Source organism: Lepisosteus platostomus, chromosome 11, assembly GCF_059453375.1.
Source record: "Lepisosteus platostomus isolate fLepPlt1 chromosome 11, fLepPlt1.hap1, whole genome shotgun sequence".
Classification (NCBI taxonomy): Eukaryota; Metazoa; Chordata; class Actinopteri; order Semionotiformes; family Lepisosteidae; genus Lepisosteus; species Lepisosteus platostomus.
The window spans coordinates 15,717,519-15,735,560 of NC_142621.1; the positions used below are offsets into that span (position 1 = coordinate 15,717,519).

General features: G+C 38.2%; 1 protein-coding gene across 1 annotated transcript in view; it reads right to left on the minus strand.

Annotated features, from left to right (window-relative positions):
• LOC148652104 (phosphatidylinositol 3-kinase regulatory subunit alpha-like) overlaps window positions 1-15,967 on the minus strand; it is a 74,772-nt gene extending 58,805 nt beyond the window's left edge. The window contains exons 1-2 of the mRNA XM_088598705.1: window positions 15,866-15,967; window positions 13,486-13,563 (exon numbers count right to left, since the gene is read on the minus strand). Of these exons, the coding sequence (XP_088454831.1) occupies window positions 13,486-13,563; window positions 15,866-15,896 (109 nt within the window). The 5' untranslated portion in view covers window positions 15,897-15,967. The remainder of the gene's footprint in view (window positions 1-13,485; window positions 13,564-15,865) is intronic.
• Window positions 15,968-18,042: the final 2,075 nt, after the last annotated feature.

The following is an 18,042-nucleotide window of genomic DNA, read 5'->3' on the forward strand; positions in this document are numbered from 1 at the left end:
AGCAAAGCTGAGAACTGCTGGGGTTACAGTAAAAAACAGTGAAAGAAAAACAGTTTCCAGTGAGTGCCCATTCATGGCCAGTAAGACCTCTTCCCTACCTCACTAGAGCTCGCTGCTCTTTTTCATCAGCCTCCTTCTCCGCTTCTACTCATGTCTGACCCAGTGTGGGATGTTGTTAATGACATTGATTCACTCCTGATTAATTGTTTAATAAACTTTCCCCTCGTCAAGTGCTGAGAGATCAAAAGCTCATTAAGCTCTGGTTACGACCTTATCCCTGTCCAATACAATTACTCACTGGCTGAGACGCAGAGTTGCTGCAGCTGTACATATAGTAGGCTCTGCTGAGCACTGTTCTCCCTATTGCAGGTGTATCAGACAATGGAATGTGCTGACACTACAAACAAAGGCAATGATTGAGCTTCAGATTCAGATACTTCAGCAAGCCACCTAATGGGACTTATGATAGGTGTATCAATGATGTATACACACCATAGCTTCTATCTACATTTTTTATCATTAAGAATCAATAAGATGATAAATGAGATCCAAAATTGATAACAGCTCATTTCTTAGGCATCTCTTCATTAATACCCCACTGTTAAACTGTACACTAAAGCACAAAACATGCAATATGCATTAACAGCGACTGACAAATGTTTTGGTCCAACCTTAATCTTATCGATATGCTTCAGAGTCAAGTAGTTTGCAATCTGCCACAGAAAAACTGCCTTTCTGCCTTACTGTGTTCCTTATTGCTTTTTGTAATTGCAAATGACAACAGATGGATTTTTCAGACATGTTATCTTTATTGAAGTTTAATGGCAAATGTATTCCTGCAAAAATATTTTTCATTTATTAACAATTTATTATTAATATTATATTCATGCTTCATTTGATTACATTTAACTTTTCTAAATGATAGGCTATTGAGGTGTGCTTATAATATTAATGACTTATTTGATCAAACACGTAATGTGTCTTACAATGGAATTAATCAATGGATGCTTATGGTAAAGCAAAGGGGTTTGGTGAGCACGTTCAAGGCCTTTATAAGATGTTTGCAGATTTGAAGGGAGAATGTCAAGATCTGTTCTTTTTCAAAGTGACAGACAAGACGGTCAGTCCAAATTTAGTGGGATCCCTTGTCTAGTCTTACTGAATACCGCATGGCCAATGACCAACAGCTGTTTAATCTCTCAAAAGGATCAGAGAAGGCTGCTAATCCATTGCCCCAAGAGTACACAGGTCAGCCAAAGAGCAATCAGAGCAGGCCCGGCTGGCTTTAGGGTCAGGTGAATCCATTGGCCAGAGCCTTCAGTGTGACCCTCCAGTCAGAAGAGTTTTGTGTGCAGATGAAAAAATGTACTTGGTCTTTGTTGAATAACCTCAGTCTTCATCACATAGTCTGGAGCGAGCTTTACAATTATTGAATATATTTCTACACCATACCACCCTAACCTCTATTTCTCCACATATCACACAGTCTCAGTTTTTTCTCCCTATGTCTCCTCTGCATGCATCTGTCCACTTGTTATATGCACTCTTATTCTACACTTGCATTTATGTATCTGTCTTTCCCATTTTCCACCTATTGTATCTGTTCTTTTGATCAGTGTACTGTATGTATATATTATATTATATTCTAATTATTCAAACTGGATTCTAATCACCATCAAAATTTATCCATCTGCTGCAGTTTTTCTAGTTATTTGCTGATCAATCTCTCCTGCCTCTTCAATCCATACATTTCAAGTATCTCCCCTGTGCTATGTATTGATAGTTGTCTTTCAGAATATCCCCTCTGTCTTTACAGTTCTCCAGGCTGTCAATCTGGCTACAAACCCAGTCATCTGGCTTTTATTTAATCCATTTATATGGCTGTCAATTTAATTCACTGTCAATTTATACAGCAACCTGTCCGCATACTGTATTGATCCTTCTGAGTTTATCTATTTATCTACAAAGCAATGGGCCCATTTAAAACACAGGCATGATTAGCTTTGCAGTCGCCCTTGCCTATCCCTCAGATTTATCTTTCAACAGCAACACACTTCACTGTGGGCCTACTTTGAAAGATGCCTCTAATGTTTTATATCATTTGACTGCAGATTGCAAAGTCACGAGGTGAGATCTCCTTTAGAGATTAAGAAATGCTCTGTTTCATGCAAATGACCCTAAGGGATCAGTCATCTTTGAAGTAAAGGACTTTGTGTCTGTTAGTCTTAAATTCAATTAAAGGAAGAGCAGATGAATTGCCCTGCTTACTCCCAAACATTCGTAGACATTAAGCATATTGCTGATTTAAAAAATCTACTTCCCATTGTTCATGTTTCCAGCATTTTACAGCTGTCTTGTACTTTGCTATAACTGTAGTAGGCATTTCTTGATTTCTGATTTAAAATTCCCAAGAACTTTCTCTTTAAAACAATACTGCAAACTATGCATTCTTATGCATTCATACTTTAGTAAAAGGCAATTTTCTGCTTTGGGAATGCTAAAAAAGGCATTTGGCATGTTAAGGAAATGGAATGGACTTTCTGTGTCAATACTGACCTTGAGGTGCCGGTATCACTACATTCTGTCTTTGCTATTCCCTAGCTGAACTGCATTCTGGGCAGGTTTGCTCAAACAGCCTCTCCACGGACCCTGCCTCCCCTTCTCCTCTGTCACTACTGGCAGCCTAAAGCCTTATATTCAGATTCAAACTAAAAACCTAATGGCTGTGGTCCCAGCCGAAGGAAAAAAACAGAGATAAATGAGACAAATTAAAAATGAATAATTCAGTTGGATTATTTTCCTAGACCAAATCCTGGGGTTTCTCATCATCCAAATGGCAGGCTACCATCTAAGAGGCAGCCGTCATTAATCTTATTTTATTTACAGTACCAAAACTTAAGCCTCTCCTTACAAACCTGATCCATTTTTCTTTGCCCTTTTTTTCTGGTGTTTTTTAGTCTGGCATCACTTACCCAAAACACTTGGAGTTCAAAGAATACCATCATCAGAGCCTTAGAAAACTGCCATGCAGGAACGGAAAAGTCAGGAAATGGAAACAGTGGAGAGGAACCACAAGAACTTAAGTTTAAAACAAAAACCTTGAAAGTCAGACATGGCAATTGTCCACAATAAGCCTAGAGATACCTGCAAACACACCAGATGCCTAAAAATCTTACATTTTAATTTCAGACAGGAATAACAGGCTTCTTCAAAAAGACTTACAATAAGAAGTACAGTACCATTAAAAGAAAGATGGTAATATGATTTATTACAAGATGCACTGATACACTGCTAATGTAAGCAAAGAAAAACCTACACTTTACATAGTACAAATTGCTTTTCTGAAACACCTAAAAAAAATGCCCAGTTCCTTAAAATACTTTATGAGGCATTCTATAAAAGCACACCAGTCATATTGATTTTGAGTGTAAAATTACCTCCCTTTTGAATTTATAAAGAATAATCGTAACATTTTGGCTGTTAAGGGTTATCACACCTGAAGAGGGAGGCTTCTCACACCGAAGAAGGCTTAACAGCCAAAACATTGTGTTTTTTCCTTCTTTCTACCTTTCAGTGTGGAATTACATTAACTTCTACATGTTCCTTGAGAGCCATGTTGACGCTGGTCTTTGCTAGATATCTTTCCAGTTTGTTACGAATATTAAAATCAAGTGCCACAAGTTGACCATTCTCATGCAAAACTCTTCAGACACTAACATAACTCTGCCATTGCCACTCTTACATAAACTCAACCCTTTTTCCTAGTCTTTAGGTGGGGTTATGTTGTGTATACAGTAATTACTGCTGTAGGTGTCACTCATTCCATCAGTGTGTACTGTACTTTCCAAAGGCAGGAAATGTCAAGCCACATAGCCTACCAAATGACAATTTTTCATAGAAGACAGGAAGTGGTGCAATTTGCTATTTTTCCACATTCAGAATGTGGTTTCCATGATGTTCGCAATGTGGAACCCAGCCATATTAAAATGAGCAGCTTTGAAATGGGACCAGTATGTATGCATGTGATCAAACACCAAAGACAACGCAGAGTACACATAGCAGTATCTGGCAAGAAAAAACTGGTAGCACAGGCCTGTGGACACAGATAGTCACAATCCTTAATTTTTTTAACATAATACACTTAGAACTGAGTAGATAAAAATCTATACAGATAATTTTGGTGGGTTTATTGAATATTGAGTTAATGACATTAAAACTGCATATGAAAGTTGTAAAATTGGTGATCCAAATAAAATTAAACGGAACAATATAGTTTACCTGAAATTACCTGGTAATACTGTCCTAATACACCTTAACACCAATTAATACCTTTATGACTCTTGTTGTTTATGCAGTTCTACAGCTGCACATTCAAACCACAGTATTATGTATCTTCTCTTGGGAACAGCACTAATAACACTGTGGCTTTAATCAAATTTATAAAAGCATTGTGAAATTGTATCTGTTTTTTCCTTTTAGAAAAAAAGAACTTGAGTTTATTTTTCATAGATTTAAAATTAAAGTAATTCCAAGTTAATTGATATATGAAAAGGAGACATCATACAGATAAAAATAAAATGCAATACATTTAATCGGCAACGTCTGGAGGAGAAGATTCTTTAATTTCACTTGTTACGTAATGTGAAAAAACTCACATGATTCTTTTAATGACCCGCCTTTTCTTACCATCTTTTATTAGGTTTATTGAATTAATTAATCTTTGACTAAAATTGTCCATACTAAACTTTAAGAGAATTACACTAGATAAATCAATGGATAAAAGGACTTTACTGCCGATTGTGTTGTGTCTCAGGTGAGACCTCATAGGAGCTAGTGTTCCTAGGTTGGTATAATCTGCTTAAAATAATAAATCCAGAGCTGAATGGCTTAAGGAAAACTAGGAAGGCTCTTTATTTATGACAAGGTAAACATCTTTAACATTACTCTGCTCAGGCTAAATGCTGTGACTGAACACTCAATGCTAAACCAGAAGAGGAAGTGTGATCCAAGAAAGGGAACCTGGCAGCATGCACCCTTATGTACAGAATGGCTGAACCAATCAGCTGCGGTTTTCATTTGGCGCCAATACTTGACCATAAAAGGAAATTACCCTTTAGTGTTAGTAATGCTTTGTAAGTCAAATATCCAACACACTGTATAGATTTTCAATTTCAATAATCTTTATAGTGCGTCCAAGGTATGCTTTGGTGCCTGCTACTGCCGAATTAACCTATTTAATAATAAATCCGCTGTGCATAAACCACTGAAGACCTGGCTCTTACACATTTGCAAGTTTAAGTTGTTCATAATATATCTGAGCAGGTTGAAGAGGTTTAAATAAGATGGCAAAAGGGAAATTAAAATTGGTCAACCCTGAAAGTTTAACCTCTCTCCATTACACAATACAATTATATTCAGGCATTTTTCTCCTAATAATAATTCTAAAATGAAGCCAGCTTAATACCTTTTACAATAAAATAAAAAAGCTTATAATACCTAAATTACAAATATGTGTATTTCTGGTTGCCAGTAAAAAGGACATTGCTAAGTGGGAATAAGTTCAGAAAAGAACTAGGTTTATTCCTTGAGAGAAGATGACCAGCGAACTTCATAACAGTTTTTAAAACCCAGACCAGTGAACCCTGTGGTCTTCTTCAGGATTAGCAGCAGAATAGGAACCACAAAACATAAGTGGAAATTAAAGAGGAAAACACATTCCTGAAATGAGAAAGTATGCTACTCATTCACTCACTATGTTTCTGCAACCGATAACCTGAGATCCTTCAGGAAAAAGCTTGAGGACATTCTGAAAACAATTAGCTTCTAGCAACCAAATTAACTGGATGGATGAATGGCCTCTTCTCTTTTGAATAATTTCTCATGTCTTTGCTAATAACTGAATTAGTAATTATACTCTCTTCAACAGTAATGGTAGACAAGCACCTGGAAATAGCTAGAACTGTGAATAAAATTCAGTGGAAAAGTCACTGTCTCCTTTGTCTCAAAATGATTTGCCAGTCTTTGTTAAACTTGTAAATATCTGATCACTTTTAAACAACACATGTAATTATTTTTGCTATAAAGTATACAGTATCTACCCAATTTATATGTTTTGTCTCTCTGGCAACAATTGATGTTCCCAGTCAGAAGAGAATGGGAAATGTAGACATGCTCCTCCAAGCCATGCCAAGCCACTCATCATTTGACACAGCAAACTGCACACCTCTCACTGACATCACCTGGCAAGGAGTGACAGGAGTAAATTTTTTGCCTGAAATCTGAGAGAGCCTTAACTGATCTGCCTTAAATGTACCCCACAACTGCACTCTGCCACTCAAAGAATCCCAGTTACAGCCGGCTAATGACATGATTTAGGCTGGAATGTGTGACATCTACTGTAGATCAAGCATGTGCACTTACAGGTTGAACCACTCAGGGGCCCCAAATTTGTCATCTTTTATTCCGTCCATCTGACTCAAGTTGTGTCAAGAAGAGACTGTACTGGGGGATGTGTGCATTTGCTACACTTCACTGAGACCCTGCCCTCTCTGTGTTTATGTCACACTTTCCCTGAGTTGTCAGGATAGAGTTTTACAAGAAGGGATGCTGTGTGGTTTTAACCCATCTGTGACACCAAAGCAATGCTCGTTGGCTCCTCTGGTTCAGTCTGTGTGGGTGCTGAAACAAGACTGCAGCTGGAGTTATTACAGTACCACTTGCCTGGACAGGCAGGGTTCCAAGAGACTGAATTCTAGAAGACTCAGATTACACCACCCTTCCTCAGCACACACACACCAGCACAAGTTTCACTATTATAAATCAGGCCTGTTGTCAAGTACTTCAAAGCCAGGGGCACAGGCTATAGGAGCATGTCTCTGTAATCACAACAATTTTTTCTAGGTTTTTATAAGGGTAGGCATGTACCAGACAGTAGACAGAGTCAATAATAGAGAGCAACAAGACTTGGGAAAAGTGGCATTCGCAGAATGCAGACGATAGTGTATTCCACAAAAGTTTCTAGTTGGAGGGTCATAAGAAGTATTTATATGTGCCTGGCCATCCTATGACTAGCAATTTGTGAAAACGTAACAAACTGAGTAACCTACTTTAATAATGTCATTTTGTCTGGGGTACTGTATAGTTTTCCACAGCTAAATCTATACAATCTCTTTTTCTGTACATCTTCTCTTCTAACATGCTGTAGTGTTTGTTCATACACAACGTAAGTTATTTAAATATGGACTAGTGAAATATTTTTTTATTTCACAAAAAAATGTTGAGGTATGATTCTAAAGATTGGTTGAAACTTCAAATTAATTTACTACAGTATGGAGTCATTTTTGCTTACAATATGTATAATTGAAATATACAGAGTTCTTTAATGGATCTGTTTTAATTTATAGAGGGTGAATATAAGAATACTAGGCCGAAGATAAATGGTGGTAGAAAGGAAAGGTTCTCAGTAAACCGTTGAGGGCAGAATTTTGAAAGATTACTAAGATTCTGGTGAGATTCTGATAATAAGGATAATGGGAGAGCACTCAACCACACATTCCATTGGTTGATACCAAAAGAAAATTAACCTTGACTGCCAACTTAATAAATTCCAGCCAGAAGGTGAGATCATGGCTTTATATAGTTCTTCTATACCTTCAACATTGAATTCCTGAAACTGTTAATTACCATGCTGGATATTTAAAATTTGAGGTCTGAGTTCTGAAATGAGATTGTGATTTTTTAACAATTGAGCTTTGTCTTGGACCTTGTAATTTCCAAGGAATATCTACAAGTTTGCAAGAGATTGCAAGTTTGCAAGAGTACATTGAATAAATTACATATTTTCTACTCTTTAAAATGAATTCATAGATTAAGGTTCATCAATGCTCATACTGGAAAACTGCATTTTTTTAGATATGCATCAGTACTTCCAGTCTGGTTCTCACTTCCAGTAAAACAAGATGATTATAGTCAATGAAGAAAATATATCTTCAGTTTACAGGCTGCATTGCTCAGAAACCACAAAGACCTTCAGAGCTCCAGTATCTGCTGTCTCCACCCTGGCCTCTCTGGAACTCCCTGACCCTCACACTACCAGCAAAGCAGGAAATCACTTCACTCTGGCTTGTCTCCTCACAGACGCCAGCCCCAAGTGGTCAGTTGCGTGTCCATAGAACATAACAAAAAATAAAAAAGAACACAGACAGCACTGTCTTGGGAATCTCCTGATATTTTGCCTTCTGACATTTAAAGTAGCTATTTATAGAACCAACAACTAGTACTATTACAAGGTGGTTTACACCCTACAGTACATATTATGGATGAGCAACTCAAAAGAAAAAAAAAACTTACTTAAGCGAAAGTTTGTCAAAGGGCAACCATGCCTTGTACCAGTTTTTAAGTGTGGAGTAAAATATTTTTAATGAAGGCCGAAGCTAAGCGAAGCCAGGGGGGGAAACAATGGAATCAGAGAGCAATAAGAGTTGCAAGCTGTCTGTGAGATGTGAAATGATGAGCACCTATAACAGCACCGACTTCATGACAAACATGAAGAGAGAGAGAAAATATCGGACTCCTTGGCGTCAGAAATGTGATTCATCAGCTTCTCTCATCACCACCAAATAGAACGGGATTAGCAACAGGGAGCCACTTGGCTCTGCTGGGTGGAGAAGATGTATAAATGTAGAGGTACAATTTTTAATTTACCCTAATCATGTTACAAGAAGATGGGCATTTGGAATTAGACCTCAGTCCATGTCATGTAACTGAAGAGAACCCTTTTTGAAAATGACACCAATTTGTTTTTCTTTTGTTGATGAAAATGGACTTGTTCAATATGCTACATAAAGGGAACAGGCTCTGTTCAGTATATATATATATTTAATTGTGTGCATGCATTTTTACTAAATGCTTTGTATAAAGTACTTATAATAATATTTGTTGTAAAATTTGTGAACTGTGCATGTAGAATGAGTTTTGATATGCATACAGTACAAACAGAACTACTGTATATGGAACACATCCTTATGAACTTTTATACTAGGCACTGAACAGCTTCATGCAATTAGCTTCCATGTCCTTGTCTGCATGCAAAACAACATGAACACAGAAGGTGGCCACATTGAGCCAATACAGAGCTCCTGTTCTGTGCTGTCCTTGTCAATGTCATTACATTCCCTAAGGTCACATTTGTATGAATACTAGATTTCAATAGTTCGCAGAAGACTATTGTTTAAGCAGACCAACAAACTAAGTACTCTACGCAAATATGCATATACAGTACATATACATGTACTTCACAGAACACCTTCTAGACTTGTTGCTAAGCAATAAGTTATAAGGTTATTATAAACAACGGTTTACAGACGCTGCCAGAATTATTCTTCATAAGCCAATTTAAAATGGGCATGAAAAGGGAGGAAAATCATGAATGCATTGTGAGTCAGAGAAGGATAATTTTCATACTGACAGAAATACATAACACTAACAAAAAAGGAGTTGGAGCAAAACAAAGGAGAGACACTACACATTCCTGATGCACTTTTACAGTCTGTCACATTGGAATCTGAAATTACATTAACTTCAAGACAAATGTTTCTGTCTATTAATTGCACTGCTCAGTGAATTACTGTAATAAAAATTAGCTTTGGCAGCAAAAGTGCATTTTCCCCAGCTGACTGTAAAATCTATAGCTCTAATAGGTTATTGACTATTGCATACAGTATGTGATGACATCACCTGTAGCCAATCAGCACAGATCATTTAGAGTCGAAGTGAGCAGCATGCTTTTTTTTTTTGCTGAATGCAGCACTATTGTCAAGAAGGAAGGAAAAATATAACAACAGACCATAGAAAATAAATAACCCCAAAGATGACAGCATGATGCTGTGTGGAGAGCATCAGAGGTGAGGCATTTTGTCCTGCTTCCAGAAGGACGCAGGCAGGAAGTCAGCCAGTCCAGGTCCTCATCAAACCTCCAAGAGGCTGCAATTCTCTGTTGTTCCCTCAGGTGTTATTGTTCACGTAATCATTATACAGTCACATTTCTTTTATTTTTCAAATGTCTTTGAAAGACATCTGAAGAGATAACTTGTGCACAGCTAAAAGTAAGATAACACAGAACTGTATGATGCTGTACAGACCTACAAAGGGCAAAACATTTAATGTTATTTTTTGGTTATGGTATTCTGAAATGTGTTTCCTTGTTATAACGTAATATAAATTTTATAGCCCTTGTAGCTTAACATAGTATTGATTTACTGTCATCATAATGTCTCAAGAGCTATATAAAACTCCACTGCACACATACTGTAATAATTATTCCTTGCATTTTAAAGTATTTTTTATACAAATTGATTTTAAAGTATTTTACTGTATATATAGTAGGGGGACACACTTTATCCACCACTGGGTGAAGCAAAGTAACCATTATGCAAGCAGGTCCATCTCTCAGGTGGAGAAGTGAGAAATTGTTTTGTCAATTCAATACATTTTAAGAAGGGCCGATTATACAAACCCTGAGCAGAAGCAAGGCACTGTGTTTAACACCCATTCTCTCACAAATAGTGCCATGGGATCTTTAATGATCAGGACCTCGGTTTAATGACAGCGCCTCCTACAGTACAGTGTACTTGGATATCATACTGGGGCATTGGTTGTGAAACCATGGTCAAAAGAGAAGAGTGCCACCTATTGGCCAATCACCACTACTGACTGCATCAACTGGATTTTTCTTGAAAGTCTTCTATTCTAACACCGTCTAGGCCCAGTTGTGCATACAATCTGAGATCTGATGTGATCAGACTACACCTAAGTAATACTGCTGTGACTTATAGGTGGCTGAGAGGAGATCAATTATTTATATTACATTTTCATAGACTTTTCATGGACTCCCATTGGTCCTTATGTCACCTCTGTAATGTGCAGGATTGTTTCTTTTTTTGTGATAATATTAATTTGCACATTGTTTCTAGGCTGAGCAACTGAGGGACAAGAGATAAACTTGTCTGTTTGCTTTCTGAATATTTTAAATGTGAAGAAACAAAGACTTACTGTATATAATATGAACAATCACAGAATGTGGGAAAATCACCAGAACCACAGGATTAAGTTGGAGGATTTTAAAATTATCCTTCAATCTCTCATTTTTCTGCCAGTCAAATAGTCTTGTGCTATGATTTATGTATTGTACAAGGTACATATAAGGATTCACAAATACACTTTTCTGTGTAGGGTTGTTCTTAGGTACAGTATACTAACATAAAACATAGCAAAGAAACGATGCAAGGTGAGAGAGAGAGTTTCTGCTTTCCCACAGATATAAACGTACATTTGTAACACAAGGATATTGAATTATGTGTTTTCCTACACAGTCTATTTATGTGACTGTTTGTACATGTATGTCATTGCTCAATCAGGACTTGTGATAACCTGAGACGTATTCATAGCTTTTTGATGATGTGCTCCACTGCCTCTCCTAATGGGACTGTCATTTACTTGTTTAAGAGCTTCAGTTCTGGGCCATAGCTATCTTATCAGATTCTGATGGAATGGAACAGTTCAATTACTGCCATCAAGCCACTTGAAAAGTTCCTGCGCAAATATGGATTGTGATAGAGCTGGGGGATAGGGGGAGGTGGCACAATTTCAATCTTCCTTATTGTAACCAAGGATGGGTGGAAGGGTAAATGCAAGAGCTGAGCAGAGAGCAGAGGGCATCCCACAACCCCCTAATGCTGTTGCACTTGGTCTGTGGTGATTTTGCTTATGAATTGACTTCATTACATTGCCAGTGTCTTATTATCTCTGCTTGCTGTACTTTCTTGGACACTGCTGGATGAGGGTGAAGTGTGTTTGCTGAATAACAAGTGCACATTTGTATCACATTCAATCTGCCTCAGTGGCCTCGGATATTGATTGAAATTCCTGTTATAGATCTATGTATGTAAACCACTGGGTAAAGCACTGATAAATGTGTACATTCTAGAAAGAATGGATCTGTCTTGTAGACTACTGTCTGATGATGACTCATAGCCCTCAGAATACCACTGCAAATACCACCTCCCCTCACGGTCAGCCAAACCTAAACCAGTGCGTTTGTGTAATTCCATCATGCTGCAGTTAAACAAATATGGAAAAAATATGAACATATCCATCAATTCAATGTCTTTTCTGAACTGAAATTTAAATGTGTAAAAACGCTATGATTTGCAGAGACAGTGGTGTAAACAATAATTCCTGTTACAAATCTATAAATCTCACAACTAAGTTTGCAAACTGCTGAACCAGAGCACTCCCTGGTGGTGTTTACAAGCATGTCACCTGAAGATGTTAAATTGGTTTCCCAGCTTTTATAAGATGTAACCTACAGCAAACCCGTCTTATGAAGCTAAAAGCAGTTCGGGAGAGTTTATCCTGTGCATCATTAAAATTAAACTTAACAGAGATCATACAAAATAACATTACAAATTGCACCCTGAAAACTTGAAGTTTATTTCTTATACCAACCAAATTATACATGACCCGACTTTACCACGGCAACCCCTCTACTCCTTGGTGAGAGAACTAGACATGGAGACAAGCTCCTCAGATATGCATGCTTGCCTTTCATCATTTGACACACTCTGAAGGTCCACAGCCCCTGACAGGAGAGGTAGCACTGACTGGAGGAGCAGGGCACCTCTTGCTGATGTCACTGCAAGTCTGCTGGTGCACAGTTACTGTTACTGCTCAGTTACAGGAGTTACACAGTAAGCTGAGCCAGCCACTGGGTGCTCATGGAATTTTACGATACACCTTGAGGATCACACTTGCTGTAGCTAATGAAAAGATCCAGACCTAAACTGGCGATGTAAGGACTATAATGCTTGACCTGTGCTCTGAGAGAATGACTTGTGCCAATCATCTTTTACACTTTCATCTTTTTCATATCATTCTGCACGTTTACCTAAAGAATTACACTTTATTGCAACAGACAATATATACTGTATACTTGGATACATACAAATATGTCTATATTGACATTAAATATTCATACAATATTACTGAAATAAGTTAGACAATGTGTTTTGGGAATGTTTAATCTTATAAGTCAGAGAAAACTGCAGATGTGTTTCCTTAGCCTTACTTACAGGCTTCAGAAATTTAAGATTCCTAAACTATGAGATGTTATTCCCAGTAATTAATAATCTTTGCTAAAATTTAAATTAAAACATGTATCAAACAATACAACAGTCATTAGTTTTTGCCATTTTAACATACATAAAAATAATCTGTTTTTTCCCACACCTGCAAATGCAAATACCAGCCAAAAGGTTTTCACTGCAAAAAATAACATTACCTTTGTTAAACAAACAGTCATCATCAATTATTTCGTTTGGGATTTTCAACTGGCAGGTGGATTGAAGTTGTGATTTAGGCCTTGTCTACTCAATGAGAAATATCAGGATATTGGTTTCCAGTATTCCAGTATTTGTGATTGAAACTAACCTGTCTCCAGTGCCTGTTTGAGCTCCGGGTGTCTAGGAGGGCTGAGAGGGGCTCTGTAGAGGGGCTCGCTTTCCCACCCTAAAAATAAAAAACAAAAAACAATCAATAACATTTCCTGGATATCTGCAGCTCCATCCACTTCCTTCAGCTGCTTATTCATTACACAGCTTTGCAATATGGACGCTGCAGAAACTCATCAGATTCAAAGATTGGCAGGAAAATGGTTTGGTTTTAAATCTTTCCTCATTATTATTCTTAACAGATTTCTGAAAAGAAAGGTCTTGAGTCTAGAGTCTCAAAATCGTTTTTGGGGTTAGGGGTTAGTCTATTTGAGGATAGACTCAAAACCTAGAGTCTATCCTTAGGATAGAATTCCAGAGCTTTGGAATTCTATCCTGTCACCCATAGAATGTAAACTAGCTTGGGGGACATACTGCATAGATGACCAGAGTCAAATGAACAAAGGTTGTGAAGTGGGGAATAGACAGATAATAAGTCAGACAGGTACACAGATGCCAAACCAAGTGTAGAGCCTTATAGGTGAGCATGAGGATTTTGAAATCAACTCAAATCCTGAAAGGAAGCAAGGACTTGAAGACAAGGTAATGTGATCACTTGCACGCATCCTGGTCAGGATATTGTCTGCTGAATTCTGAACATATTGGAGTTTATTCAGTATGGATTTAGATACCCCAATGAGAAGGGCATTGCAGTCACCATTTCAAGAAAAGACAAATATGTTAACAGCTTTTCTACTACAGTCAAGAAAACATACAACCTAGTCTGGCGATATTTCTGAGATGGAAAAATGATGTTTTTCAAATATTCCACACATGTGGGTCAAAAGTCAACCCAGGATCAAATATCACCCATAAATTCTTCAATTATGATTGAAATTCAAGCACGGTGCCATTCACAGATAGGATTACTGCACTGGCTTTACGTAGGTGCTGGGATGAGCCGAGAAGCAAGACCTCAGTATTGTTGCAGTTTTGTAGTTTAAGTGACGCAGTCTCTTAGAAAGGACAGTAATATGTCATGTTTAAGTGTCAAAAGCAAAACTTAGGTCTAGGAGAATTAGGATAGGTATAGAACCAGAATCAGCTGTCATAAGAAGATTGTTACTAACTTTAACAAGGGTAGTTTCTGTGCTGTGTAATTGTCCGCTACCAGATTAAGGTTTAAAGAGGTTATTTGCAATGAGGTGATAGTTAAATTGCATTCCAATAGCCTGTTCTAAAAAAAGTTATATATTGGAAGAAAATTGCTAAGGTTTTCCAGAGTCACGTTTGGGTTTTTTAGACAGAGGTGCAACTGAAGCTGCTTTAAAGGCCATTGATACGACTCATTGCTCAAGGACTTAATTATATTAGGGCAGAGGGCTGGAAAACAGGATTGAAGTAAAACAGAAGGAATAGGATCTAGTAGACAGGTGGTGGGTTTCATACGCACAACCAATTTACTAAGGCAATGCAGTGTCAAGTAGAAAAAGACAAGAAAAAGGAGAACCAGTAAATACAGGCATGCAGGGAGGAGGTGTAGTAATGGCAAGCATGACGAAGAGAATGTGCTGGATATTGTCAATTGTGGTTGTAAAAAATCAGTTGCACAGTTAGTATGAGGCAGGTAATGTAGCAATTCTGTGGAATGTCTTGATTATTTAATGATAACACAATTGGAATCAGGTCACAGCTGAAATAAACTGATCTTAGTGTAGGGTTTGGTCTGTCTGACTATGTAAATGGATTTTAATGTGTCACTGGCAACCCACTGAAGCTAACAGGTGTGAGCCTGGTCAGTACCTGGATGGGAAACCTCCTGGGAAAAACTAAGGTTGCTGCTGGAAGAGGTGTTAGTGGGGCCAGCAGGGGGCGCTCACCCTGCGGTCCATGTGGGTCCAAATGCCCCAGTATAGTGACGGGGACACTATGCTGTTAACAGGCACCGTCCTTCGGATGAGACATAAAACCGAGGTCCTGACTCTCTGTGGTCATTAAAATTCCCAGGGCATTTCTCGAAAAGAGTAGGGGTGTAACCCTGGCATCCTGGCCAACTTTCCCATTGGCCCTTATCAATCATGGCCTCCTAATAATCCCCATCTATGAATTGGCTTCATTACTCTGCTCTCCTCTCCACTGATAGCTGATGTGTGGGGAGTGTTTTGGAGCACTATGGCTGCCATCGCATCATCCAGGTGGATGCTGCACGTTGGTGGTGGTGGAAGGGAGTCCCCATTACCTGCAAAGCTCTTTGAGTGGAGTGTCCAGAAAAGCGCTATATAAGTGTAAGAATCTTTATTATTATTATTATTATTATTATTATTATTATTATTATTACTTCTTGCGGTAAATAAAGCTTGGGAGAGAAAGTTATTCCCTACCCTGTCTCTCCAAAGCCTCAGTGAGTCTCATCACCACTGTGGAAGCCTGATCTGGAAGCGGCAATAGTTCTGCAACATCACTCTGCCCCAAGCAGCCTGTCAAAAGAGAATCACAGGGAGAAAACACAGAGATTAGGAATACCGCTCTAACACTGATCTGCCTGATTAACAGTGTAGTGCCCAAAGTCCTCCAGGGGAGCAAAGCTGTGGGTCTGAATCATGACACATGCTGAAAATCCAGCCCTGGAATTTTGAATCTGTATATAACCCTTAAGAAAGCATCAGCTATATGTTTTTCACAGAGACAAGAGAAGAATAACACTATTTTAGCCTGGTACAACTAGAACTTTCTATTCCATATTGCTTGTGTTTATAAATCCTTTCAGAGCATGTGCTTTTTAAACAATGTGTTAAGGTGTTAATTTTTAACAAATCAAAAACAATAAGATCAATAGTTGGATATTATCGTTCTAACTCAGGTAAACACTTAGCAAAAGCCAGTGCTGAGTATATCAGTAATGTAGTGGAAGTGCCCAATTACTGCCAGAGTTTTACCACCAGAGACCCTAGCTCTCAAAAGGAGCCACTGTGTAATACAGTGTACAGGGCTAAGTTTATGGCTATATGACTGGATTCACAATCACCAGCTCCCTTTGCAGTGCTCCTGTCTTAAAGACAGCAGTGTAAACAGGAATGACTTGTTTTAAAGATTCTAGACATTTACTGGAACACTATTTCGAAGACCCATTTCTTCTAAAAGAATCAATTCTCCAGTATCTTTACCCTTTAGTGTTTTGTTTTAAATACTTGTGAGTTGAAAGCTGGGGATTAAAAATGATTGTATTCAAATATGAATTGCAAATACACTGATACTGTCACGCCCTCTGCAGCCAGAGGGCGCTCCTTCTCTGTCCTGTCTCTCATTTCCAGATTTTTGCTGTCCTTCTGGTGTTTCTCTCTCTCTGGGACTATATATTTCCGGGTCTTTCAGTCTGCCTTGGTTGGCTCAGCACTGACGTTCGGATGTCCTGAGACCCGCCTAGCACCAGGTCGCCCCACGTCCGCTACCTGAGGGCATAGGTTTCTATATGGCATTCCCTGAACAGCTGAGCCCGGGCTAACCCCTGTCTCGCCACTACTCATAGGGTCTTTTACGCTCTCCTGTCATTCCACGGTTCGTCCTTTCTGACATCTGTGACAGATACAGTATAATTCTAACGTGCTGTTTTATGTACAGTATATCGAATAGCTCTTGCATTAAGGTCTGTCCAGTCATCTCATTTATTGCAGCTCTCACAGAAAGTGCCCTGCCGTTTACATTGGTGAAATGGGAAAAATACTGACCAGCCATTTCAGAGTCATCCATGTCAAGTCAGAGAGGATCAAACATCTTTCCAAGATGATAGTTCCTCATTTTACCTGCCCCAGCCATGTCCTTGCACATGGATCAAAAGACTCCTATTCCAGAAAGACATCAGAAGCTAAATGTATCCTTTAACAAGGTTCACACCTTCCCCATGTCCTCAATTATCAACTTATTTGTTAGTAAAGCAAAATTGTTTCTTCATTCATTCACAGATTTTGGCTTCCACACAACCCCTATAATTTGTCTCTTTGGCCCCTTTCTTATGTCACATTACCCATTCTCACATTCACTTTCTTTTGTTTTCCTTATCCACATATTCCTGATTTCTCCCTCATTCACCCACATACTGTAATATAAGAGGTCCCACATTTGAAAAACTGTGTTTCTTCTTTTTTTTTAGGTTTCAGCATGGAAATAACCTCTGCTTGGGACTAGAATAAATCTGCAGAGTTGCATGGAAACAGAAGATACAGACATTGAAAATGTCTTATGATTCCTTATGGTTATTTAATTTATTTGCATGCCATTGAACTGTGGCTGAACCACAGTGTGCATGGTACTCATGGAAACAGCCCAAAAAACTGAAACGGAGTGCATTGAAATTGTTGGTAAAGTTTTATTTACTAATATAGGTAAAATAGGTGTTGATGTACTGTACATTCCAAACTGTAAATCCAAGGGTAAATCATTCTATTCTCTTACACAGCAATGTGTTACAGAAGTAGTATTGTAACAGAGGATGATCTCTGTAAGGGAAATTTTCAAGGCTATGCTATTTATTTGCATTATGTTATAAACATGTGCAAACCCT